Source organism: Electrophorus electricus, chromosome 4 (assembly GCF_041902795.1).
Source record: "Electrophorus electricus isolate QZ-2024a chromosome 4, ASM4190279v1, whole genome shotgun sequence".
NCBI classification, from domain to species: domain Eukaryota; kingdom Metazoa; phylum Chordata; class Actinopteri; order Gymnotiformes; family Gymnotidae; genus Electrophorus; species Electrophorus electricus.
In genome coordinates, this window is record NC_137500.1 from 32,214,164 (window position 1) to 32,240,633 (window position 26,470).

At 42.2% G+C, this 26,470-nt stretch overlaps 3 protein-coding genes across 8 annotated transcripts; 1 reads left to right on the plus strand and 2 right to left on the minus strand.

The window, feature by feature from the left end:
- The first annotated feature begins 1,336 nt into the window (after window positions 1-1,336).
- LOC113585138 (actin-related protein 2/3 complex subunit 2-A-like) lies at window positions 1,337-9,390 on the plus strand. Its single transcript, XM_027022467.3, has 10 exons — window positions 1,337-1,547; window positions 2,618-2,652; window positions 3,095-3,207; window positions 4,363-4,408; window positions 4,641-4,827; window positions 5,068-5,161; window positions 5,678-5,804; window positions 6,847-6,947; window positions 7,477-7,577; window positions 9,009-9,390. The coding sequence occupies exons 1-10, from the start codon at window positions 1,474-1,476 to the stop codon at window positions 9,028-9,030; spliced, it is 900 nt and encodes a 299-aa protein (XP_026878268.1). The 5' UTR covers window positions 1,337-1,473; the 3' UTR covers window positions 9,031-9,390.
- Window positions 9,391-9,535: 145 nt separating this feature from the next.
- Window positions 9,536-16,461, minus strand: LOC113584599 (keratin, type I cytoskeletal 18-like). Of its 2 annotated transcripts, XM_027021612.3 has the most exons (8): window positions 16,026-16,461; window positions 15,336-15,418; window positions 14,888-15,044; window positions 13,950-14,114; window positions 13,274-13,399; window positions 11,081-11,745; window positions 10,732-10,766; window positions 9,536-9,960 (listed from the first exon to the last, which is right to left on the minus strand). In XM_027021612.3, the coding sequence occupies exons 1-8, from the start codon at window positions 16,386-16,388 to the stop codon at window positions 9,731-9,733; spliced, it is 1,824 nt and encodes a 607-aa protein (XP_026877413.3). In that variant the 5' UTR covers window positions 16,389-16,461; the 3' UTR covers window positions 9,536-9,730. The 2 variants fall into 2 exon arrangements, with proteins under 2 accessions (XP_026877413.3, XP_081569450.1); XM_081713324.1 differs by lacking the exon at window positions 10,732-10,766 and having other exon boundaries at window positions 9,794-9,960.
- A 4,478-nt stretch (window positions 16,462-20,939) lies between these two features.
- On the minus strand, window positions 20,940-25,782 carry gpbar1 (G protein-coupled bile acid receptor 1). Of its 5 annotated transcripts, none has more exons than XM_035523859.2 (3): window positions 25,665-25,782; window positions 25,144-25,206; window positions 20,940-23,608 (listed from the first exon to the last, which is right to left on the minus strand). In XM_035523859.2, exon 3 carries the CDS (start codon window positions 23,597-23,599, stop codon window positions 22,571-22,573), a length of 1,029 nt encoding a protein of 342 aa, XP_035379752.1. In that variant the 5' UTR covers window positions 23,600-23,608; window positions 25,144-25,206; window positions 25,665-25,782; the 3' UTR covers window positions 20,940-22,570. The 5 variants fall into 5 exon arrangements, with proteins under 5 accessions (XP_035379752.1, XP_035379751.1, XP_026877433.2 ...); XM_035523858.2 differs by having other exon boundaries at window positions 20,940-23,623; XM_027021632.3 differs by lacking the exon at window positions 25,144-25,206.
- Window positions 25,783-26,470: the final 688 nt, after the last annotated feature.

Consider the following 26,470-nt stretch of genomic DNA (forward strand, 5'->3'; position numbering starts at 1 on the left):
AGGCAGTGTACAAACAAACAAACAACAAAAAAACACCAGTAGTGTTATTGTCATAACTTGGCACCAGTGCAGTTACCCAGTGCAGAGCGTTTCAGTCTTGTATATTTTATTAGCCAAGGAAAGAGTTTGGACTGTGAGGAGCTTTGGCTGCACACTGCAGGAACCAGACCTGCTCTTCATGCACTTTATCGCTCGGGTACATGCCAGTCGCAGATCTCCTTCCCACGCTGGTAGACAAACTGAGTGCAAAACCAACGGCACCCAGATGCCCACGGCTACACTGCCACAGGCTCACACAGATCACAGCCTGACAGTGCAAGCTTCATTGTAGCCACGCAAACTTTACTCCGGGGTGTTGCCTCAATTAGCAGCTCCTACATGTCAGTTAAGATGAAGTCTTTAGTAATATACACAATAAAAAGACGAGGTAGGAGAAGACTTGAAGAGAGCAGAAAAACCACTGACAGTAGAAAAGAAAGATGCCAAAGGAACGGGTTGATATAATGAAATGTTGAGAGGAAAGCTGAGATGTTTTTATGCTTGAAGCACAATCAGGTGTTGTTGAGAAAGAATGTATTCAAATAGTGTTTAGATATATGTTATAATAAAATGTATATTAAACATCTCATCACATTTGTTTCTGCACTGAAAACTTCTGATGCCACTAAGCAGAGTTTCTATTTGTTTTTATTTTGTTTCTTTGTTCAGTTTAATGGACTGTTATTAATCCAGTCAAAGGCTGGTGAGTTGGGAGTATTGTGGTAGTAAAAAAAACAAAACTGTCACATATTTATATGCCAGAAATCAAATTTAACGTGGAATTTGTAATCACAGCAGGCTTTTCTGAGAGCTGTCACCTCCATTCGCAACTGGTAATGTCAAATTGTGAAACGGTGCAAAAAAAAAAATAAAATCAGTAAATGCCACTTTTAATCACGTTATAAGCAGGGTGTGCATTTGAACGCTCTGATTTTACCTTTATGACAAGGCAATTAAATCATTAGCCTACATTCGATGTGGAAATACTGAGGGATTAAGAGCTAACTGGTGCTGTATGAACTGTATATTATGTGTGTATGTGTTAAGGTTTGGTGTGTTTGGGTGTATGGCGGTGCATAGATTTATTGTCTAGACATTTTAATATTAAAGGGGGGGGGGGGGATTTTGTTTATGGTGGGATATTTTATTCCACTAAGATCCAAGTTTGTCACTTTCCTAATAATAGCTTAATAATATGTTGGAATGATGACGTTATAACAAAATAACTTAATCAGAGAAAGTTTATCCGCGGCTTTAGCTCGTGATGCAGGCATCTTCATGAACTGCTCGTGAGGGCTTGAAATTCAATGCGGAAGTGCTGACAGGACTAGGGAAGCAGACCCTTCGGGGAGTAAAACCAGCATTTAGGAGTCGTGTGACATATTTTATAGATAATTTGAAGTAGCACTTATTTAGCATTTATTCAAAATCATCATGATTTTGTTGGAAATAAATAATCGGATCATAGAGGAGACGCTAACTCTTAAATTTGAGAGCGCATCCAACGGGTGAGCAACGCCTTGGTTGGCTTCCTGGCTAGCTTTGTTAGCTTCCTGGCTAGCTTTCTAACCACATATTCCATATTGTCACACTTGGTCTATCGTTACCTACATCAGGTTTTTCTATAGAAACTGTATTTCATTATTTCATAGCTAACAACATGAAAGGCTGCACAACTGTCTTTATTAGCCTAGCTTAGCCTAGCCTAGCCTAGCTAGCTAGTTCTGTTTCTTTGGGGACTGACTGTCTGCGGTTAGCTAGGTAAAGTGTTTATGCATCTTGCAGTTGAATAAAATGTTGAGGGAGTGGGGGTTTATTTTTTTATCCGGACGCAGAAAGTTATTGTATCCTCTGTAGTTAAATGATCTGTGGCCGGCTAGCTCCGTATCCAGAGATACGTTTACCTGTGGCGCTGTGAAACTCAGTCTTGGGCTCGATTGCACTCTATCTAGTTATTTATCTACTTATCTATTTAGTTAATTGGCTACGTAGCTGAAACGGTCAACCACCATGGTCGTGGTATTTCATCGCTAGCTCGATTTTTTTTTTTTTTCGCCTGAAGTAAAAAAAAATGTTTTAGCTAATTAATTATTCCCTAGTGGTAGCTATCTTTTCCATATAAGGTTTGACTTTGCTTTTCTCTGCACACTGGATCCCGCCCCAACATCTCAGATTTAAACCACTTGCTTCCGTCTTCTTCCAGCTCCCTTCCAACCTTAAACACCCGAAAAGGCCGATCTTTATCTGTAGTGGTGACCTGTTCTAACCTGTTTTGGTCTTATCTCATTGTGTCATTGTAGTTGTTGACACACATTTACATTGATCCTGGAATGAATTTTGAGATGTGCACTTGTCTTAAGAAATTTTAAAAATCCACTGGGATTACTAGATAATCCTCTAGACAGTTCGGTATCTAACTCAATAAAGTAAAAAATTAGACAATCATGGAGTCCATACAGAAGCATCCCACCATGTTGCGCAGTTATGTAAGGCCACAAACATTTTTGTTTGAGGCCTTAAAGTTTTGATAATGTACATTATCACATCAAAACCAATCTCTGCTCTTCTTTGTGTTCAGGAACAAGCCAGAAGCAGTAGAAGTCACGTTTGCTGGTGAGTTTGTGTTCCTGTGGAAACAGGAGAGCAGCACACTGAAAGCAGGTGGCGCAATCACGCAGATTTGTGGGAGTTCTGCAAGGACCCATAACTTAAAGGCATTTACTTCACCACAGCCTCCAAAGTGAAGCTTAACAGCTAGCTGGAATGACAGAGAGCGAAATAACCAATAAGGAAGAGGAGTAACGATATAAAATGTGTGCATTGGATGGTTAAAATGGTTTTTTTGACTGTCACACTAAAACATGCCATTCGGGGAAATAAGTTATTCTACTGAAATATAATATTTATGAATAATGTTTTACTCATGGAACATGTAGGACATTAGATGCATGTCAGTGCTCTGGATGCATTGTCCTAGCTCTGTGGTTTACCAGTCGGTCAAGCCTGCCGTATCGGAGGGTGAATGGATTGTGCTGTGACTTGGCTTGTGTTGTAGATTTTGATGGTGTGCTCTACCACATCTCAAACCCGAATGGCGACAAGACCAAGGTGCTGGTCAGCATCTCCCTCAAGTTCTACAAGGAGCTTCAGGAACATGGTGCTGATGAGGTATGACCTACACGGGGTTCTTGCACACCTATTGGCTATTGGGTTGTCAAAGGTGGACTTGGAGATGGGTGTGGTCAGTGTCCAGGGCTTCATGGCAAGAACTTGAATGTGGTAGTTACAGAGAGGTCCTGATTTCTGTCCAGGTTACCAATAACGATCGTTTAGCACTAAGGGTGTCTGTCACTCGTGTGAGTGACAGCACAGTTTCACAGCAATTTATACCTTAAGGAAAAGCAACTTAGTACTCCATGGCCCTACCAAGGATTATTACATGTTTAATAAAGCCTTTTCCTTAAAACAATATAACTGAATTTGGAGCAGTGGTCTTTGTACATTGCCAATGGTAACTTGAACTGAGAAGATATCTTCTGAAGTTGAACTGAGTCATTCAGGACTCCTTGGTTCAACTTGGTCAGGTCATCTTGACTGGCAATAGTAATAAGTAAATATTTTCAATGAAGTCATATTTAAACTTTGGTTTAGTTTTCTCTGTGTCCCTGTTTGACAGTCACATGGGCTCATCTTTACATGTCCCTTGCCTGTGGTTTTGAATCAGGAAGTGTTTCTGACTCACAGAGAGGAAGTTGCAGACGTATATAAAACCTGCTTCGTGTGAGAATTTGAACTCTGTCCTAGTGTGTTCTGAACTATGCTGTATTTTAAAACATGTTTAAAATAAGGAGTCACCGACCTCTGGGCCTCTAATTAGAATGCAGGCTGTGGTCTGCTGCCAGTAGACAATGCAAAGCAAATATTCAAAACACGTCTCTATGCCCCTCCTCCCACCCCCCAACTTGGTGTGATGTATGTAAATTAAATGCAAATTGGGCGGAAACACCAGAGATGTAGGACCGTCAGCTTAGCCTCTGCCTGGCCTTCTCCACTCATCCGAAGAGCGGAACAGATTGCCATGTTTATGGGCTTTTATCCTTTGACTTTTAAAGCCTGTCATTGCCCTATGGATCGTTTTTAGAGAATATGAAGAGGGTGATTATGAAAAATCATAAAACTCAAGGCTGAAAAGACACAGAAGAATTATTGCACAGGAATGTTCCCAGTGAAACACACTGCCTGAATGTTTCTTAATAAACCCAATATGTAGGCCATTTTGACTCTGATAAAGAGGTCTGAGATAAATGCTGTGTTTGATTTCAGCTGCTGAAGAGAATTTACGGAAATCTCTTGGTGCCAGCAGAAGATGGTAAGTGGAGATCTCGACATTGTCTGCCTTTACGCAGCTTTGGCTTCTCAGCTGGCCTATACACCTCTTACTTCACCAAGCAGCTCATGGGAGTGAGACAGTCAGGACTTTTAATTTATATAACTAATTTCATTTCATTTATATATCTAGTAGAATGATGGCTGGACATACAGTTAAGCCATTTCACCTGTTTGTTTATTTTCCTTTGTCTTTTGTTTTTTCTTGGTTATAGGGTACAACGTATCTCTGCTTTTTGACCTGGAAGCAATACCAGCCAACAGGGAGGACGTTGTCCACCAGGCAGGCATGCTGAAGAGAAACTGCTTCGCGTCCGTGTTTGAGAAGTACTTTGCGTTTCAGGAGGAGGGTCGCGAGGGCGAGCAGAGGGCCGTCGTCCACTACAGAGATGACGAGACCATGTGCGTGACCTCTTCCTCACCTTTGACCTTTACTGCAGTGCATGTAACCTATTTGTTACTTGGTTTGTGCATTGAATGTTAAATGTTGGTCCCTAATAGGTGAACAGGGCTACAGGATTAGTCCTGCAGATGCATACAGGACCACAGAGAGAAGCACAGTGGTGTTTATGTAGTGAAGTGTTGAGGGTTATTCTGGTGTTGGTGGATTTAAAAAAAGATTTCTGGTTTCCATGGTTTCAGGTACGTGGAGGCGAAGAAGGACCGCGTGACTGTGGTTTTCAGCACGGTCTTTAAGGATGACGACGACGTCATCATAGGCAAAGTATTTATGCAGGTTCGTGGAGATTAGGGCAAAATACAAATCACACAAACAAACATGTGACCTCAGGGCATTGCTCGCTGCGTTGGGGGGCGGCGTGGCATGATCTCTGTCTGTGCAGGACGGTGCGATCTGCAGCTGCGTGTCCCGGCCTGTAGCAACATTCATGCTCTCGCGGTCAGAACACTTGCGTCATTCTGAAAACATTTTGGACGTCTGGCATTTTGAACAGTGTGTTAGTTAAATCATCCACCCGCAGTTGAGCAGTCATTTGAGGGGATGTGAAAACATGAGCTCATACTAGCAGTGTTGTGGTTCGGGTTTGGTATAAACGTAAAGTTAGTTTGGCATGGAAGTGGGCCAGAAGATCCAGTCTAGAGGAAATGAACATTTTGGAATGAGAGCTTGAATCAGTTTTTTTTTTGTTTGTTTTTTTTCCCTCTTTCTCTCTCTTTCTCTCTGTCCCTCTTTCTGCTTTCTCTTTTTCTGTCTGTTTCTGTTTTGTTTCTTTATCTTTCTCTCTTCCCACAGGAGTTTAAAGAAGGCCGGCGTGCCAGTCACACAGCCCCTCAGGTGTTATTCAGTCACCGTGAGCCTCCCTTGGAGCTGAAGGACACCGATGCAGCCGTAGGAGACAACATCGGCTACATCACCTTCGGTAGCTGCCTTGACCAGATTTCAGTCATTTAAACTTCTGCTTCGGGATTTTTTCATACATGTTGTTGTTCACTTCTTACTTTCACCAGATTTGTTTACAATTTAAGTTTGTTTCCGCTGGTCTGAAAGCAGGTTCATCTTTTTTCTTTTTTTTTTCTCATTTAAAACTGTGATGTTTTTGCTGTTAGCTGTCTTTTTATCTTGACAAGCGGAAGGTGGTGCAGCGTTTTCATCAGAAGCTTTTTTTAGACTCGTGAGACTACTAGATTTGTGGAGCAGCTATTTGCGTTAGTGAGTTTAGTGGACAAGAAACTCTGATGGTCTCTTAGGATGGTGTGGACTGCTGTGTGGCTACTGTTTGTATGTTTCAGCTGGTCCTTCTCAGGCACATGGCATGGACTGTTCACTTCTGTTCAGCTATGACCTTCTGGTCCCTAGTACAGGCCTGGGCTGGCCACTGACTACGTGCATGCACGTGTGTGTATGGTGTGGTTTGATGTGTTCAGCTCCTGAACGTCCATCTGCGAACACTTTTAATGAAAGCAGGGACCCACCCCCTGAATCTAGTAGTCTGTCGTGCTTCTCGTCACACTGTTGAACTAGTGGGCTCTGCACAGACACACACTCGCTGTTTATTAACATGGCAAATATACGAGCAGCTCTGCTGTGTTTGTGCAGCAAGTCTGTTCTCGTACACTACTGCGTGTGTGTGTATGTACCACTGCCTGCTTTGACCAGCACAATTCATCCACTTTGTTGTGATTTCAGTGATATTTCTGTTTCTGTCTCTGAACCTTTATTTTAAACGTGTTTTAAACATCTCCGTTGTGGCTGTATATCATCATTGCTTTGACCAAGGCAAAATTGCTACATCTTTCCAAAAATATTAAGTAATAAATAATAACAAAAAGAAGAATTATTATTATTATTATTATTATTATTATTATCAGAACTAGAAGTAGCGGAGGTAGTAATTAGGAAAGGTACTGCTGTTACACTTATGTAGCTTAGCTGTGTACTAAGTAAGTGTTTGTCTTATGTAGTTCTGTTTCCTCGCCATACCAACGCCAACACCAGAGAAAACACCATCAACCTGATCCACACCTTTCGAGACTACCTGCACTATCACATAAAGTGCTCCAAGGTGAGACCACCTGCACTGTCATATGACGTGTTCTCCCCTGCCCACTGTCTCCTGGAAAAGCTCTCTGCTTGCAAACCTTTGTGTACCTTCCAAACTCTACGCCTGCCATTTATTGTGTGTGTGTGTGTGTGTGTGTGTGTGTGTGTGTGTGTGTGTGTGTGTGAACGTGTGTGTGTGTGTGTGTGTGTGAACGTGTGTGAGCGTGCAGCTATTGTAGGTTTTTCAGAGAGAGAAATGGAAGCCCTGTGTTGGGTTTGTGCAGCTGTGAGCTTTTTATTGTGAACTGTTTCCCAGGGTGAAACCAAACAGCTCATATGCACAGCCAGTACTCTGTTAAGAGTTCTATGTTATATGGATGGCCATATCATGTATGGGTGGTTCATTTGAACTTTGAAGTGTTACATGTTTGCGTACGCGCAAGCGTGTGTGTGTGTGTGTGTGTGTGTGTGTGTGTGTGTACACAATTGTTGCCTTATGCTGCAAAATGAATTGCCCCATGGGCAGAATTAAGTATCTTCTGTGTTGTCAGGCCTACATTCACACTCGCATGAGAGCCAAGACCTCCGACTTCTTGAAGGTCCTGAATCGTGCTCGTCCTGATGCCGAGAAGAAGGAGATGAAGACAATCTCGTAAGTACGGTGGCCGATGCCCAGCAGCTGTTAGGTGTCGCAGTTGGGGTTGACTCTAACCGTAAAGTCAATCACCCTTCCGACCACTTTTGGAGTGAATCGATGCCATAAAGTGACTGCACAGTTTGAAAAGGTCACATTAAAAATCAGAGTGGGGGAAATCGTCAACGGGAATCCTCCATATGCAGGATAACTTGAGTGAAAAGGGTATATGGTCCAGCAGGACAGCTTGTGTTTTCTATGGGTCAGTTTGGACTCTCATGTTCTTATTGTCTGCAGTCATGCGGATTACAGTGGTCACATAGGTTGGGAACAGAAATTGCGTTCCCTGTGGAGGAATGTCCAGCTTAACGGAGACAGATGTGAGCGGAATTATGGGGCATTACCCAGCAACTTCAGTCACGACTGCGTCACTCCTAGTGTGGTGGAAAATTCACGACGGGTCGGAAGCACAAGTCCCAGTAAAGGAGAGAGACTTTGTAAAAGTCCCTAAGGGTTTGATTACATCATTTAAGTCTTTTTAAGTCTTTACTGTGAACGAGGATATTTATTTGATTTTTTTTTTCCCCTTTCTTTCTTTCTTTTTTGGGCGGTTTATTATTTCATGCTTATAAGGTGATTAAGGGTGGTTATGATTGGTTAACAACCTGGCACTAAACTGGTAGGAGGGTGCACTGTCAGTACTGCTGTCTAACAGCTCTTTATACACACACACACACACACAACTCTGCTTGGAGCTTCTGAACTCAGAAGTAGAAGTAAGTAAAGACCAGCCAAACACAGCGCGTGTACACACCTCAGTGTTAATGGCTTTCACACACTGCCTAAGATCTTGCACTGTAATATCACACAAACACACACTCCCTACGCACTGACGCTGTAATATCAAACACACTAATGAGTTTAATCAGATCGGTGTGTTTTGCATACAGACTCTTGGTTTTGAAGTAGCCTGAGAGATTTGTCCGATTGATCCAGGTTGGTGGTGACGTTCCAGAGTGAGGGGCAAGGCCCCTCACTGCTCGGATTCCTGGGTGTTCATGTTTGCTCAGTAAAGTGAATCATTGACACTGGCTTCATGCTCCCACGTCTTTGTGTAAGATGGCAATTACAACAGAGTGAGCCACCAAAGTCCTGACTGGTCTTTTCTCCTTTTTGTAAAGACTCTGTGCAGTACATCATTCTGAAATAACAAATAACAGTTCTATAGATATCTTTGACCTTGTAATGAATGGCTTTTTCATGGCTTTGCCCATTTACAACCCATGAGTAGTGTGTTCAGTGATCAGGACAAGTTTGTATTCATGGCCAGTTTGTCCCTGCATTCATTTGTTTTAACAGATTTCCAATAAATTGTGTTGTTAATAATAAGTGATATTTTTATTAATATAATTCAGATTTGTGGGGTTGACTCTGATCTCCTCTGTTCAGGGGCAAGACCTTCACTCGCTAAGCTGGCTCACTGACTGAGCCCGCATACAGGACCTTGTTGAGCCCAGCCAGCGCTGCCTGGGTGCTTGGCGATCTATGATTCCCGTAGTCTGGGTAGTGCTCCTACAAGACCTCTGCGAACCTGTGGGGGGAACCGAGACATCCCAGCGCTTTGCGAATTTAGGATAAGAATTCTATTCCTCCCATGAGACGAAGAAGTGTGTGTTTACCATTTTTGATACGTCTCCCTTTGGACATTCGGTACTTTTGCCTTGCCTCTTAGCTCACATGTTGTGAGAAGCTTTCATGCAGTAATCCCTTTCGTATCCCCTTTCCTGTCTGTGTCATGCCAGGTCACATGTCAATAAAGTCTTCTAGAAAAGACAGTGTCCGCCTCTTTTGTTAAGAGTGCCGTCTTGTTAAAATCAGCTACTTGAAAAGTTTGCCAGTGCTGGAATAACAAAAACCCTTACCTTTTACTACGTCACACCCACTTTTGAGGTTACAGCACACACTCAACTCAGGGATTAAATGGTACTTGCTTTATTACATCACACAGGAGATGTTACATGAAGGTATGCAGAAAGAGAGACACAGATTACTGGTTTGTTCTTAGCCACAAATCAAAGACCTTCCCTTCCAGTACGAAGGCTGTGGAATGGAATGCAGGGCTGTGGCCATCATTCCTCACTCAGTGAAGGCGCCGCCTCTGCCCCTTCCTGTCACACCTCTTCCTGTCTCTCCTGTACTTCTCCGTCTAGGTCCGTGCTGGGTTTCAGGGGTTCCTCCTCATTTCCGGCTGGTTCTTCTTTCTGCTCGTCTCCTCCCGGCCTCACCGTGACTACAGGAGTGGGAGCGCTCAGCAGCTCCAGCTCACACCGTGGGACCGCATCCACATCCGCAGTTTCCTCACTTATCACAATGTCGCTCTCAGGAGTTAGGCCGGGGGGCACTGCAAGGACACGCGCAATCAGTTACTGTGATGATGATTACGAGTTGTCAGAGTTAATATAACGCTAAATAATTTGGTTGATTTAGAAAACGAGACCATAAGAATGAACATTGGGGATACAGGTTTAATTGGAAGAAAAATAACTGGACTAAATGTACAGTGTAAATACAAGTGATCAGACAGGTTATAAACGCTGAAGTCCTGTGTCTATATTCAAAGTAAAGGCCAGTAAGAGAGAACTGGTGTAAACACACAATGGTGTAAAACTAGACATCTGCTAAGATAGGAAGAAGACACTGCAGGAACTCAGAGAAGAGGAATATAGCACAATAAAGAGTAGAATTATGAATGAGCCATTATTTTAGTTTGTACTAAAGAGGTTGATCATAGAGGATTTCAAACATCTAGAGCTTCCAAAATTGAGCTAATGAACTGGTGCTACTGCACTACAGTTAACTGTCCTGGTGAGGCTGTATTACTGGTTTGGTAAAACAAATAGTGATTTTTTTTTTTTATTATTATTTTTAAAATACAAATTCAACCAAAGCTGCCATAATGTCACAATAAGACCTTCTACTTCAAAATGTCATATTGCCATCATCAGGTATCAGTAAGACGGGGACAAGTTTAAATATTTGACAAGCAGGTTTGTTCAGGCAACATTAGGAAAATGGTAATCAGTTTTAGTTACATGTTAATCCACAGATGTTTAATCCAGTGTGAAGAACAGTGCTTGGCATAGTGCCAGGCTACACACAGGTTAGTACTTACCGGCATACAGAGCTTGCTCTAATGAAAACTCCACACTGTCATGAGGAGACACATACAATCACATAGTGAGTTCATGGGAGCTGCAGTCAGGCTTGCTATTTGTGTAGGAGGCTGACACTGTGTGCATGTGAGTTTGTGTAAGGCTGGGTTGTGGGTGTGGGTGTGTGCCATGTTAACAGCCTGTGCTACACCTGTTTGTCTGTTGGCCTGTGATATCATTGAAAATTCTAATTTGTACACATTCATGTCAAGAACCCATGAACCTGACAATCTTTACTACTCTCTGAGCCATCAGTCCTACCTGATTGGTCAGACGTGTATGCTGTGTATTACTTGCTATATCATTTACCTGTCGTCATCATACTTGGGCAAACTGGTATTCTCGATGTCTTCATATGCACCCATGCCCTTATTTTCAATATTATCACGTGTGCCATCAACCTTGTGTTTGACATCGTCACGTGCACCAGCACCCTTGTCTTTGACATCATCACGTGCACCAGCACCCTTTATTTTGTCATCATCACGTGCACCAGCACCCTTGTCTTTGATATCTTCCCGTGCACCAGCACCCTTTATTTTGTCATCATCACGTGCACCAGCACCCTTGTCTTTGATATCTTCCCGTGCACCAGCACCCTTTATTTTGTCATCATCACGTGCACCAGCACCCTTGTCTTTGATATCTTCCCGTGCACCAGCACCCTTTATTTTGTCATCATCCCGTGCACCTGCACCCTTGTCTTTGACGTCTTCACGTGCACTGGTTCCCTGGACTTTGCCACCTCCATCAGCTACACCTGTCCCTTCCAGCAGGCGCTGATAGGTGCTGATCTCCTCCTGCAGTTTAATCTTGATGCTGAGAAGAGCCTGATACTCTGCCCTCTGCCTTGTCACCTGGGCACGCACCTCCCCTAGCTCCGCCTCCAGCTGCTGGATAGTGCCATTGTGAAGCGTCACCTCCCGTGCGTAACGCTCCACTGTGGCCCTCAGGGTCTCTTCCAGGGAGCGATTCTGTAGGGTCACATGGAAAGAAAAGGATACGTTTCTGTATAACCATAGCCCTTATGAATTACATGTTTCTACAGCGCTGCATAAATATGGCCCTTATGATCGGGTAAAACAAACACACCTTGTGCTCATTTATGTGGACAGGGTGTTATGCATATTTGGGCAGGTTTGAGTCATATTGGAGTGCAACTGTCAACAGGTGGATGGTTTGGTGAGTGTCTCAGGTTTGTGTATGGGACAAAAGTCTGCACAGAGACTTCATTTTGGTCACCTAGAGGACCGTCCTGCGGACGTCTAACGTCACATTTATATGAGCTTCTTTCCTTTTCCTTTTGTCACGTCACTGTGGTTACACGTTATGAGGAAGTAAGACTGTGGACAAACTTGCACGCTGAAGTTAACCCTCGACACGCTGGACAAACTTAGATCTAGTTTTGGATGGAGGTCTGATTTGGGGCAGCCTCTAGCTCACTAAACTCCACCCTAATCCATGTCTTTCCAGTAATGCAGATGAACAAAAACTGACAAGTAAATGTTAACATCATTAATTACTGTGATGGAACATTAAAACATTATAGAAATGTGTATATATTTTGTTACTTAATTGAGTAAAGCAAATATGTTCACTGTTCTGTTTCCCTGTGAACTAGGGACTGGGAAACACACTTATTTTAACATTTACTTGAGTAATTATTTACCTTAACCAAATTATTTTTATTCATTTCTCAAAATCAAATCATTGCTTTTATCTAATGTGAAATGGAAATGAATTATTGTGTTTGCAAAATATTATGACATGTGTTGATTATTTTTCACAATTAGCACTATGGTGTCATTATTTAAAATGAATATGTACAAAGCAGAGATAATATTCTCGTGACACGCTGATGGATAGAAATGTAACTATTGTTATTTGACCACGTTTGCTAATGCAATGTTGCACGGTTGTAAGTTCAGGAAGCACTTAGTTCTCCCCCTCAGAGAATCGGATCTCTCTGTGGTCAGAAACCTGTTCTGCAGGTCTCACTGGTCCCCTGGGTTTAATGTACAACATGGTAATCTGACCTCAAAGCCTCCTGACTTAATGTCAATATGACTCCATCTGTTTTAAAGTTTCAAAGATATATTGAATGAAATGAGGGTGAAGTCTACAATGAGTGATGTATGATCAGTAATGATGTCTAATCAGTTCAAATTGACCAAGGCCCTGTTTCCCTAAATCACCTTAAACCATTCATGTAGTAATTGTATCAACAACAAAAAAAAACTTGCACTGAATATAAGATAAGAATGTTTTATGTTTTATACACACATACGTTACGAATGTTTCATTACCTGTCTTGGTTACTCGAGGCAGAAAACGAGTGAGCTGAGCTGCAGGTGTGTAACCTCAGCTCACTTGATCTGCTGCTGACAGGAGGGCAGGTAATCTCAGTGTGGTGGAGTGGGCGTTAACAATGGCAGGTGTGAGTGTGATGGCGCTGGGGTTTGGTGTTGGCTACAGGGCGCTGGTTTGACGTGTGCACCTTACCATGCTGTGCAGTGCCTCCAGGTCGATCTCCAGGACCTGGTGGTGCCTCCGCAGGTCATTCAGCTGACCTCTGTCCTCCTGGAGAGTCTCCGTGCTACTCATAACCTCAGCTGAGAAGTTTTCCACCTGTTTTGACATGGCAGAATAAAAAAAAATTGAAAAACATTTACAGAACATGAGTTCTGCAAAGTGTCGTACATTTATTTAATCATGGATGAAAGTGTTCAGTATGTTGCCAGGTTAGCCTGACAAAGAGTACTTTACTAGAAACCAGCAGTGAGACACTACTGAAAGCACTAGACCATGCCACGCGATCAATTTATATAAATTAGTATTTGGACAGCACAAAAGCACAGAGTACTGTTAATGCCAACACTTCAGGTGGAACAGTTCAACTTCGTGTATATACTTCAACTGGATAAATGCTATGGATTTTTCAGTGCTTCTAATATGTATGAACATAGCGCTCACAAAAACCTTAGAAATTCTACAACATTTGGTAATTTATTATTTTCCATCACAAACTGCTGCGAGGAGAAAACTATATTCACTGTGTTAATGACTCTGTCGGCAGGTGCTGATTGACAGTAGCTGATATGGCACAGGAGTGGTGGAGAACGGCTGATTGGATGACTGTGATTGGCTGGCATGGCACAGGCCTGGTGAAGATTCTGACCTTGGTTTTGAACCAGGCCTCTGAGTCCTCCTGGTTCTTTTGCACAGCGCTTTCGTACTGTCGGCGTATGTTGGTAATGACCTCGCTGAGGTCATTGCCCTTGGGTGCGTCCATCTGAACATCAATGCTGGAGGCTTTGATCTGCCCCATCAGGTTCTGCTTCTCCTTATTGGAGCAACACTTGGTGTTAGAGCATGTGGTTCAAACGTCTGTACACAACAGATAATGTGTACACAACAGTTTTTCATAACTTTTCATAAACACTGATGTTCTGATGTGAAGTATCACATTACGTTTGCTAGTAAAAAATAACAGTCTCATTCCAGTAACAAGACACAACACACAGCCATTCACGTGGCCAGCAGTGCGTTTGTAAGACACTTATTTGACTGTTGCTGCATTTGCATGGAGAGAAGCATTCAGGCATGCGTAGGACCTCCTGGTTGTACTTGAAAATGCATCCATCTTAAATGCTACTTATTCTGCCTTTAATGCTATCCATAATACCATTAATGTTACCCATTCCACCTTTAATGCTATATATATCACCTTTAATGTTATCTATTCTACCTTTAATGCTAAACACCTTTATTATTACCTATTCCACCTTTAATGACTGACCTGCAGACGTGTGTTACCTCAATGACCTGGATGACTCCTTGTCTGTGTTTGTATTTTTTGGGAGTGCCAGTAATGTGGGCAGTGGTGACTCAGTGGTTAAGGTACTGAGCTAGTAATCAGAAGGTTGCAGGTTCAAGTCCTTCCACTGCAAGGTTAGTACTATTGGGCCCTTAACAAGACCCTTAACCCTCAATTACCCAAGTTGTGTTTGATCATAAATGTTAGTTGCTTTGGATAAATGTAAACCTTACATAAAATTACGCCTTGCATGTAACGCCTGTCTGTCAGAGGTGAGGCAGGGAGGTGTAATGCATTACCTCTTCGTGACTCTTGTGAAGAAAGTCCAGCTCCTCCTTCAGAGACTCCACCTCACCCTCAAGCTGCATACGGCTCATGTTGGTGTTGCTGATCACCTTTCGGAGGTTAGCGATGTCTGCGGTCACCGCCTGGTGCACAGCATTCTCTGTTTCAAACCTGCTCAGAAAAATACAGCATTGCACACACACTTCGCTCCTACAATTATCCATGTGTACACAACACTGGGTTTGTACAAGAGACAGACAATGTCGCAGGTATAATTATCCAGACATAGGTTGCGTCTTGGTTTAGATCACACTGTCTTGGTCTGTCAGTTTGAAATCCCAGTTGAACTGTAATTCATTTGTCTAAAAAACTGTCCAAAGTGTTATTTTCTTACTAATGAAACAGCGTCACTAAAAGAAATTATTCAAATTCAAATGAACAAGGATAAAGACAATGTCTTACTTGACTTTAAAGTCGTCGGCGGCCAGCCTGGCATTATCGATCTGTAACATGAGCCGAGCGTTGTCCATGGTCAGGTCCTCGAGCTGGGGACAGGAAATTAATCATCTGTGGATAGTTTTTATGGCTCACGATAAAATGGCACTTGATCTTTGCAGGTGAAACTCTTTTTTTTTTTTTTTTAATGAAGCCATTAAAATGAGTTCTATATAGCACGAAAGGATCCTTCAAATCCAAAACAGATGTTTTTATACGATTAGATATTTATGTACAAATGACCAAATCCAAAGAGCGTCATACATCGTTATGAAGTCTCCATAATTATATATTTATAAAATAATAGCTTATGTTAATAATACATTAAGCTTTTTGATAACTATGCACATACTACTACTACTACTTCTACTACTACTACTACTACTACTACTACTACTACTTTGCTAATAATAACAATTATTATTATTATTATAAAAGAAGTGGGCCACAATTAAACTGCGCAAAAGGGGAACTTTTTACATTCCAGATTCACCCAACTGTACATTAAAAGGGTAAAACGTAAGCTATTTGATAACCACGTAAATAATAATAATAATAATAATAATAATAATAATAATAATAACAACAGTAGTAATAGTAGTAGCAGCAGTAGTAGCAGTAAGCCACATACAGCTTTAGGTAAATATTACTGCTCACCTGTTCCTTCATGCCTGCGAGTGTCTTTTCGTACGCACTCCAGTCTCCATAAGTAGCGGCGCCTCGTTCCGTCAAAGCCTGTTTAATCTGAGCCTCCAGTTTACTGTTCGACTCTTCCAGTGATCGCACCTTCGCCAGGTATCCCGCCAGACGATCGTTGAGACTTCTCATGGTCTCTTTGCCATCGGCCGTAGATAAGGGCACGGTGCTGCTTTGCGCTTGGGAATACGGATGCCCCGCACCGGGAAGATTCGGAAAGCTCGCCACGGAGATGCGCGAGCCGACGGCCACGTTACCCATCTGGCCCGGGCCGCGGGTGCCATAGCCGTTGGAGCTGGAAAACGTTCTCACGTCTAGCGACATGATATGGGGATGAGCGTTCAGGCTAAGCGGAGAGAGTTGCCAGATCTCCTACCTGCGCAGGTGTGGCAGGAGGGTTTGTGAGGGCTTATTTATAAACCACCCCCGTGTCAGATCCTCTTACGCGTCCCCGTTGCAGCCTATGAGGGGATTGGTCAGGAGGCATGGTTATAAACCCCCCCCACTAAAGCTGAAATAAGCTAAATGATTCCTTACTTTTTTTTATTTTCTCCGCTAATACATGTTAAATAACTAACATTATCGCTAACTAACTTAAATAACTAACATTATCTAACGTTTATATGTGGCGGATCCGTCTGATCAAATCAGACGGAGCGCCAAGTTTCCCCAAGAAAAAAAAACGTTATTTAATGTGTTGGAAATGTTTCCATATATTGCCAGTGTTCAACAGCCTATATATAAGTAATGTGTGATAGGGAGCAGTTCTGTTTATGGTTAAATGTAATTATAACAGCCTATTGTTTTCTGCTGAAGCTACAAGCGCGTAGAACGTTTGTATACCGAAGATTCACTGCGCTGTTTGCAGCGCCCTACAGCGGCCAGTTTAGAAATTGACGTCTTTAAAAATCCTCATGAAGATCCAGTAACAGTTAACTATTTTCCCGAAACAAATTCAGTTAAAGATGAATTTTATGTGTAAATAAGAGGCGATAAAGTAAATGCAAATAAATAAACAGGCAAATACCACTCAATATATTACTACTACTAATAATAATCATAATAGTGATATTATGCAGTGGTAAAGGTGCTTGACTTGTAATTGGAAGGTTGCTGGTTCAGGCCCCACCACTGCCAAATTGCCACTTTTGGGCCCCTGAGCAAGACCCTTAATGCTCAAGTTGTTCTCAGTCATAATTGTAAATTGTTTTGGATAAAAGTGTCAGGTAAATATTACAACTGTACTCAGGTTCCGCAAGCAAAGAATATTTCTGCAAATGTCTTTTAGTAGTTGCTTTGTGCAAAACTACTAGGAATAAAACAGCAGGGACAGTAACACTGGCCACAACCTAAGTCCCCATGCACCCTGAATTTATGATCTTAGGGATAAGACTTGGATTTGGAGTGACTGGATGGAGTGATGTATTTTAATATTCATTTGGAGTGACAGAGTGTGACTTGACATTTTCTGTTTTTAGATCATTAAAAATGTCTGTGGTGCTCTATTACTTTATTTGGTAATAAATTACTTTAAACTCAAATAGTACTTGGTACTTTGCCAAATCTAATGAAAAACAGTTTTCACTTGAATATACATTTTTCTGATGGACTTTTGTTGGTGCCGACGATTAATCTCTAAATGTAATAGATAATAAATTAATACTTTTGAGTGTCTCTTCTTCCTGGCTACCCTATGAGTCACTTTCTTAAATAAAATATTCTTTGAATTCTGATTGGCTAATGGCCCCTGGTCTGTCCTGTGTTTAAAGTAGGGCTGTTGGGACTAAGAATGGGTCTCTGATGAAAGCCTGCTAACATAAACTTGCCTTTTCTTTTGTATAGTTGTACACACACACACATGCACGCACGCACACACACACACACACATGCACGCACGCACACACACACACACACACACACACACACACACACACACACACACGCACGCACGCACACACACACACAACCTTGTTCATGCAAACATTTTCTTTTAAGAGCAAAGGAGCACAGAGGGCGAAACTTTCCATCTCTCGTCTCTAAACCTCTTTATCAAACATCTTTCACCTTTCACCCACTGTTGTCAAAATGAAGACGGCTAAGTCCGACCTCAGAGAAATGGCGGCCCAGAGAAAGCTCAGGCATGACACAGCTTCCTTTGGGTGTTAAAGTCTAAACCATAAGTACACCAACCCAAAGAAACAATCTACTCTTAGCAGTTAGCTAGTTAGCTAGTTAGATTATTCCAGACAAAGCCCTGTCAAGCCAGACGAACAGCATGGCTTTAGCGTGTTTGTGATAATTGCATGTTAAAATGCAAAGCTAAAGTCATGACAGGAAACTGACACATGCAGTGTGGAGCAACACGTATGTGTGTGTGTGTGTGTGTGTGTGTGTTGGGGGGATTTTAGGCTAGGTGTGTGACAGTTACATCTGTGTCTGCACCATGCTTTTTCCTTCCTGACTTGGTTTGATATCATCAAATACACAGCCTGAAAATAAACACACAAAGTTTATAACGTCCTGGAGTTGATTAAGAAAAACTGAAAAGTGACACTAGACAATTAGATGAGAAAATCTAGCAGGCAGTCTGGCTCTGTTTGGCCACTGGTGTAGCGATGGTATCAAAATGTTAACAATCCAAACAATGTCTGGTTTTAACATACAAAGAGAACCATTAAAACAACATAATTTGTCTGAGTACAATTTGTTTATTTCTAATCTCGCTCTCTCTCTCTCTCTCTCTCTCTCTCTCTCTCTCTTTTCTGGCATTCATGCACAAAATTACACAAGTACAGAATCTCTGTAGTTAGAGACATGCTTCTCCCATCATGGGAAAGTAGACTGGTGTCTGGAGATGCATCAGTGACGCGCCTCTGTTTCTGGGAACTGCTGCTCTAACCACTCACCTCTGCAGGCTCCCACCTCCCTCAACACCACCCCTGTCTCCAGTATACATCCCACAGACTGGCATCTCCACATGAGCATTTTTAAGTTTGTTCCTTGCCCTTTATCCAATATGGCATGCAAGTCATGGTGGCATCAAAACAGGAAACCTTTTTAAGGGTTAAAACACTTAGTATACAATTAGTATAAAACAATTAGTATACTTTTCCATTTCATACTGTGTCCCATTTTCTCACCATTGCATGCATATGGCTAATTGGTCTGGGTTTTTATATGAATAAAATGATTTAGTCATTAGAAAGTTGATGATAAAATTAAAGATAAAATCATTTAACTTAAATAGTTAATAAAGTTCTCCTTAATGAACAAGACCCTGAGTGCATCTTTAACCTTGAGGTTTTTGGTTTACCACTGAAAGATGTGTCATGCATTTTCAAAGACTATAATTATTTAGAGACTTCCTGTGGCTGGATAAGGTCAAAGTGTTTCCCTCTTTGTTTGTACTTTAAAATGTTCTCAGACAATGTTTGTTCTCCACTTGTCGGACTGATTTGACCTAAATATTCCTTAAAATAAAGTAACCAAAAAATGTAAACACAGAAGAGTGCATGAGATACATGAATGTCCCGACTGAGTCGAAAGCTTTCCTGGAGAGATGACAAGGGAAAAAAGCAAGTGTCAGTCCATCTGGATGCAATCACCACTGCAGGCCCAGAAACAGGTGTTATGACTTCACCATTACTGCATCCCCTCCCTAGGTTTGTGTGTGGAACGTATGTGAGGTGGTCCAGTTGGGGGAGGGTGTAGTGTGTAATCTAATTAGAGTCAGATAATATCTGGACAGGGGTGTAGCTGTAAATTAAGCTTTGATAGAATATTGTTTGTTTTCCTTGCATTAGTCCTCCTGTATTTCCATGCATCAGTCTGCCTGTATTTCCATGCATTAGTCTGCCTGTATTTCCATGCATTAGTCTGCCTGTATTTCCATGCATTAGTCCTCCTGTAGTTCCATGCATCAGTCTGCCTGTATTTCCATGCATTAGTCTGCCTGTATTTCCATGCATTAGTCCTCCTGTAGTTCCATGCATCAGTCTGCCTGTATTTCCATGCATTAGTCTGCCTGTATTTCCATGCATTAGTCTGCCTGTATTTCCATGCATTAGTCTGCCTGTATTTCCATGCATTAGTCCTCCTGTAGTTCCATGCATCAGTCTGCCTGTATTTCCATGCATTAGTCTGCCTGTATTTCCATGCATTAGTCTGCCTGTATTTCCATGCATTAGTCTGCCTGTATTTCCATGCATTAGTCCTCCTGTAGTTCCATGCATCAGTCTGCCTGTATTTCCATGCATTAGTCTGCCTGTATTTCCATGCATTAGTCTGCCTGTATTTCCATGCATTAGTCCTCCTGTAGTTCCATGCATCAGTCTGTCTGTATTTCCATGCATCAGTCTGCCTGTATTTCCATGCATTAGTCTGCCTGTAATTCCATGCATTAGTCCTCCTGTATTATTTACATACATTAGTCTGCCTGTATTTACATACATTAGTCCATAGTCTGTAGGAGAAAATTTACTGTCTGATCAAATCCTTCGTCCTTCTACTAAATGGTTCTTCAAATTATTGTCATGGCATGGCCCCCACCTCCTCGACTCCTCCCCATGTCTGTGTGTGTGTGTGTGTGTGTGTCACGCCCCTCCCTTGTTAGTGGGTTGCATGTTACACCAGTCCCTTGTTAGTCATCATTTAACGTGTATATTTAAGTCCTTGTATAATGGTCAATTCTTGTCGGTGTTTAACCCAATATGTGCTGTTACTATTATTATTATTAACAACAACAACAATAACAATAATAATTATATATTCAATATATAATACACTTTTCTTAAACCCAAAGTGCTACAAACCAACAAAGAAACAAAATATCCATAAAGGCCAAAAAGATTAGTTTTACGCAACTTTTTAAAACAATCCAAAGTTGGTGAATGTTTAATAGGGTCAGGTAGATCATTCCATAATCAAGGTTCTGTACAGAGAACACCTCTGTCACGTGAGTATTAGTCTGCATAGCAGCTGCTGTAGACTGAGACCACTAACAAAGCGTTAGGAGCGAAAAATCAATACGACATCCCCAGGTCCCAGACGTTCACTGGTGCTAAAACACAAACAACTTTATATGTTAAAATAAGAGTTTTAAATCCAGTATCAGCACACACAGTGAGCTACAGTAAGTCAGCAAGTACAAGAGTAATATGAACACGAGATGAAGTGTGAGAGAGAACTCTAGAGCACAATGGTGCACACACAGATGCCTCTGGAGAGATTTATCAAATCAAAATCAAATCAAAAATGTATTTATATAGCACTTTTTACAATAGATGTTGTCACAAAGCAGCTTCACAAATGTCTGAGTCCAACCACCCAGTGAGCAACCCAGTGGCAAGGAAAAACTCCCTAGAGCATGAGGAAGAAACCTAGACTCAAAGGAACATAGCATGAGTGTGAGGAAAAAAGACTCAAAGATAGGGGTGCTGTAGTAGAGAGCATTACAATAGTCCAAGCAGTAGGAAAGAAAAGCATGTAGAAGCTTCTTCACTTCAGTGAGAAAAAGGTCTGAACTTGGCAACATTAGGGAAATGGTGGAAAGAGGTTTTCATAATGTTCCTGACATGACTATCAAAAATGACTGCTAGGTTACGTACTTGTGGAGAAGCTGAAGTCTGAACATCACCTATGTGAATATTAAAATTGCTAGACATAACGATAGGTGACTGTTTGCCAATTAAAATTAAGATGAAAAAATTCTGTTGCATCCAGTTTTTTATTTGAAAGAGACAGTCAGACCCTGGAAAATAAGCAGATGGGAAGTTGCTCTTAGTCCTGATATAAATTTGAGTATGATCAGTATATAGATAAAAGCTTGCACCAAATTTACTAATGATCTGCCTAAAGACATAAGCATTAAAACAGTAACAGCTCAAGGATAGATCCTTGAGGGATGCCTCGGCCAACTCGCTGTTGCTATGCAACAAAACAAACCCAACGCTTGGAAAGATGAGATCTAAACCAACCAACCATGGTCCCATGTATACTAGGCCATTTTTCCATGCTGTCTAACAGAGGAAAATGGCAAACAGTATGGAAGGCAGAACTAAGGTTAAAAAATGAGGCTGTTACGAGTGCACAAGTCCACCAACATGAATAGATAATTTACAACCGTCACCAAGGCAATAACCAGAACCATTCCAGTACCCAGCACCAGTCACTAATCATAAAATGCAACACTGAAGTGCTGTATTTGATTCCAGTGACTTCATTTTATTGGGATTTTTGACCCTTTTAATGCTTTCATAATTATCTTACATATACAGTATAAAGCAAATTAAAAGAAGTCCAATGCTGTTTAGATCGGAGATTGTAGACAGTGTCTGCATTGTTGTTTTGTGGTGCACTTTGTCTACATATGTTCTGTGCCTAAATATATATATATATTTTAACAAGTAAACGTGTTGTCAAGCGATCACATTTTTGAGTTACATGGGCCAGGAAATCTGATCCCAGATCAGTACTCAAACTCATTAGATCAATTTAAGTCCTGGTTTTCAGGCAGCGTCATCTCCCGAGTTCAGACTGCCAGCACAGCGGTCCCACAGTTTTCTCATCAGATTCCGTACCGGCTCCGTGTACTGCCGGTTTGCCAGGCCCAGGATGACGGGGATGATGGCCATGCTGCCGATGCCCATGCAGGACAGCACGATGTTCAAGGAACTGCTGGTCCCTCCGGCGTGAAACAGCACCACGGACACATGGAGGGAGATGACGTAGGGCACCCAGCAGACAAGGAAAGTGAGGGAGACAGCGGCAACGCACTTGGCGTAACGCAGGTTGAGTCGCTGCTGGTGCGCTGAGCCTCCATCGTGTCCCGCTGCGCGGTGTAGCCTGCAGATATCACGCAGCTGCTTGCGGGCGATGCAGAGCACACGAGCCGTCATCCCCGCTATGGCTACGATACCGGGCAGGAGCAGCCCATACACCTCCACGTAGATGAAGGCTTTGGGGAACACCTGCTTGTAGGAGCAGAGCTCGCCGTCCCCGAACTTGTCCCTGGAGCAGTTCCTGCCCCTCACTGCCGGTGTGTGGGTTGTGTTGTTGCTGCTGAGCCCTTCCCGCGGGCCGTTCTCAGACCAGCTGTTCCAGCCGAAGGCGGGCAGGCAGGCGTAGAGGAGCGGGGGCAGCCAGACAGCCAGCAGGGCGGCAGGGAAGCAGCGGTGCACCCAAAAGCGACTGTGGTGCAGAGGGCTGGCGATGCACAGGTAGCGCTCGTAGTGCACCATAACCAGGTTGGAAAGGAAGGAGAGAAGCAGGAAGTTGGGGAAGATGTGCACCAGCAGGCAGGCATGGAAGGGCAGCGGCCGGTTCAGGCCCATGCGGGGGACGAAGGGTAAGGCCACGCCCGTGCACACCGCTGCCACCAGCAGACTCAGGAAGAAGTAGTTGGGCGTGGTGTGGAGCTGGCGGTTGCAGGTGATGCCCATGATGATGAGGAGGTTGGCCAGGATGATGGCCGACGACAGGGGCAGCGTGATCAAGAGGATAAGCCTGTCCAGCTCCTGTTGCTCCACCCAGCTCATGATCGCCCCCTGCAGGAGGGTGCACTTAGACAACGTGGATAGCAAATTTACATATTAAGGCCAATCATTACATCTCAAAACTTTAATGGCTGGGTCAGGACACACTACACCAGGATTAAATGGGATTTCACTAGCAGTTAGTAAGATAAATGGAAAACATTTACATTTTAATGAGGGGGTTGGTGATGTGTTTAAAAATGTCGTTGTAATGAGCTGTAGATATGATGCATTAATAAAGCATTTTAACTTGAGCCAAAGCTCTTACAAAGTATTCCAGAGACATGACTGAAACCAGCTCTGAATGTGGAAAGGATGAATGTGTGTATTATTCAGCATTTGTCCAATCTTGATTACAGCAACATGCTCCCCAATGACATCTGGTCTGTGTTCGGCCTCACGAGTGAACCGAGAATTAAAAGCATGTGTATCCTCGATTTGTTTCTGTTTTTGCTGTTGAGAAAAATGACTGAAAATGAATGCTGCTTGTTAATGGAAACTCTAGTTAAGCACAAGCTCAGTCTTTGCTCCAAATGAACGTGTCAAAAATGATCGATAAGTAACATATCTGAGAAAAGAAAAACAGTATTCAAGGATATAAAAAAAACGTGACTTTTTTTTAGGTCAGATGAACATAATAGGATGTTATCAGCCATATCACGGCTGGTTGCTCAGATGCAGCCATGTTCTGGACATCTGGTTACTCAAAGAGTGGCGTGATTAATGACACATCCAACACGGGATTTGAACAGGAGTGCTATGAATGTCTAATCATTGCCTATCATACTCATTGCCACGTCAAAAGCACTGATGCTCGTGTTTGTGTTCACCACTGGCACTTCTCACGAGCTCATGATAGATAGCTAATAGGATTCATTTGTTGTGACGCAAATTGTCCGAGACAAATTGAATCCTGGAGTGCGCTATAGTCCATCTCCTCCATGCTTGCCCCGCCAACGAAGCACACTACACTCTTTTATTCATGCGGAAATCACGGACAACGCTAAAAATACAGACTTTCCTCATGCCACTCCGAAGAGAAAACTTTCAGAAGAGAAGACTTTCAGAAGATTAGACTTTCAGAAGCTCTGCTCCTAGGAAATGTCACTTCTGGTTTTAGTCCTGACACATCTTTTTTCCTTTTAGGTGTGGTGTTGAATTAAAATTTACGGGCCGTAGCTTCAGTGTTTGTGAACTACGTCCAGTACTAACCCCACTATGTGTCTCAACACAGCATAAAACCCCATGTTACCCCAAGGGGGCAGTTCTGGTTTGTCAAATGTTAGCCACTTTGGACAAGTGTCAAATAATGACCAAGGAATTAAACATTGCCTTGGATGTATATCCTGTTACAAGCATTCAGTTTATTCCACGTGTGCATGGCCACCATTATGCCTGTCTTTTCATCACTGTAGTTTCTCTGTCATGGTTTTCTTATCTGCTGGCAGTGCTACTTAGACTAACAAAGGTTTACTGATGGTTTATTTAGGAAAGAATGACAGTGATGCATGTGCTATATGCTGAGATTATCATATATTTTTACTCACACACACACACACGTTTGGGTTCCACCCAATTCAGAAATGTCAAGATCTTATTTCCTCTTGACACTAGAACAGAGCAATGTGCAAATCAGCCCTAAACAAACCGTATTTATGTGTGTTAAATGAATAAAAAGGTTTCTTACAGTTCATTTGAAGAGAAACAAATATCCATTTCTTATGCATTTCTGCATGCTGAACCCAAAAATATATATATATATATATATATATATATATATATATATATATATATATATATATATATATATATATATATATATATATATAAAAGTAACAATACTTTTATTGAATACGCCTTTTGGCTCATCCCTGGTAATTACTGGGCACCACATGTGATTATAGACACACATGACTGACGAGAGTGTGTCACTAACTCTGGTGCCAAACTCGAATTACAGTTTACAATAAACGCATGTATAATGCTTCCTAAAACTGGAATAAAAGAAGCTATTTATTCACATAGTCTCAGTGCTGTATTGCTGTATTTATTGCAATAAAACACTCACCTTGATAATCGAATAAGGGCCCCCCCCTTCAGAAAGATGAAGATAACGCGTTGACACACCTCGGCTGTCTTTCCAAACTTCCCCGTCGCTAACACGTTAACACCGTTATCCCGGAACCCCGGACGCTCGCGATTGAAAAGCGAGAGCACATCACAGGGGCTTGAAAAGGCTCCGTAGAGCGCGCTGTAAGTGAGCGGAATGCGTCTTAAAGACACAGTTACACTTTCTCGTGCGACTCGCTGCAAATGAAAATCGGAAGAAGCTATTTAACGTTTATTGTACAGCTACGAAAAGCATTTGCGAGTGAGTGAGTGAGACACGCTGCACTCTGGAGGTTATCTTGGATAAATAAAAAAACATTTCTTTTAATTACATGTTTTCAGAGTAAGCACTTTTTATGTCTTTTATATTTAGAGAAATGTAAATTGATGAGAGTTATGAAACTGCAGTAAACAATTCCTTGTGTTTTTCCGTTCATCCCTTTGCTTTGTGTAGCTAGGAGAATTACTGTGCTGTACTGGTGACTGGAAAAGCTGTTGTAAAGGGGTGGATGAACAGGAGAAAACCAGGAGGCTGTTTCCACAGCCAGAAAAACATATCTCATATCTATCATCTTGGTGTCAGGTGCACATTGTCAACCGCATCAATACTCTCACCAGAAACTATCGAATATATTATAGACTCACATGTGCACACACAGGTACCTATGCAAGCATATCCCCCCCCCCCCCCCCCCACACACACACACACACACATATCTGCCAGCAAAACAGCAGGCATCATAACCACATTACATACGCACTAGT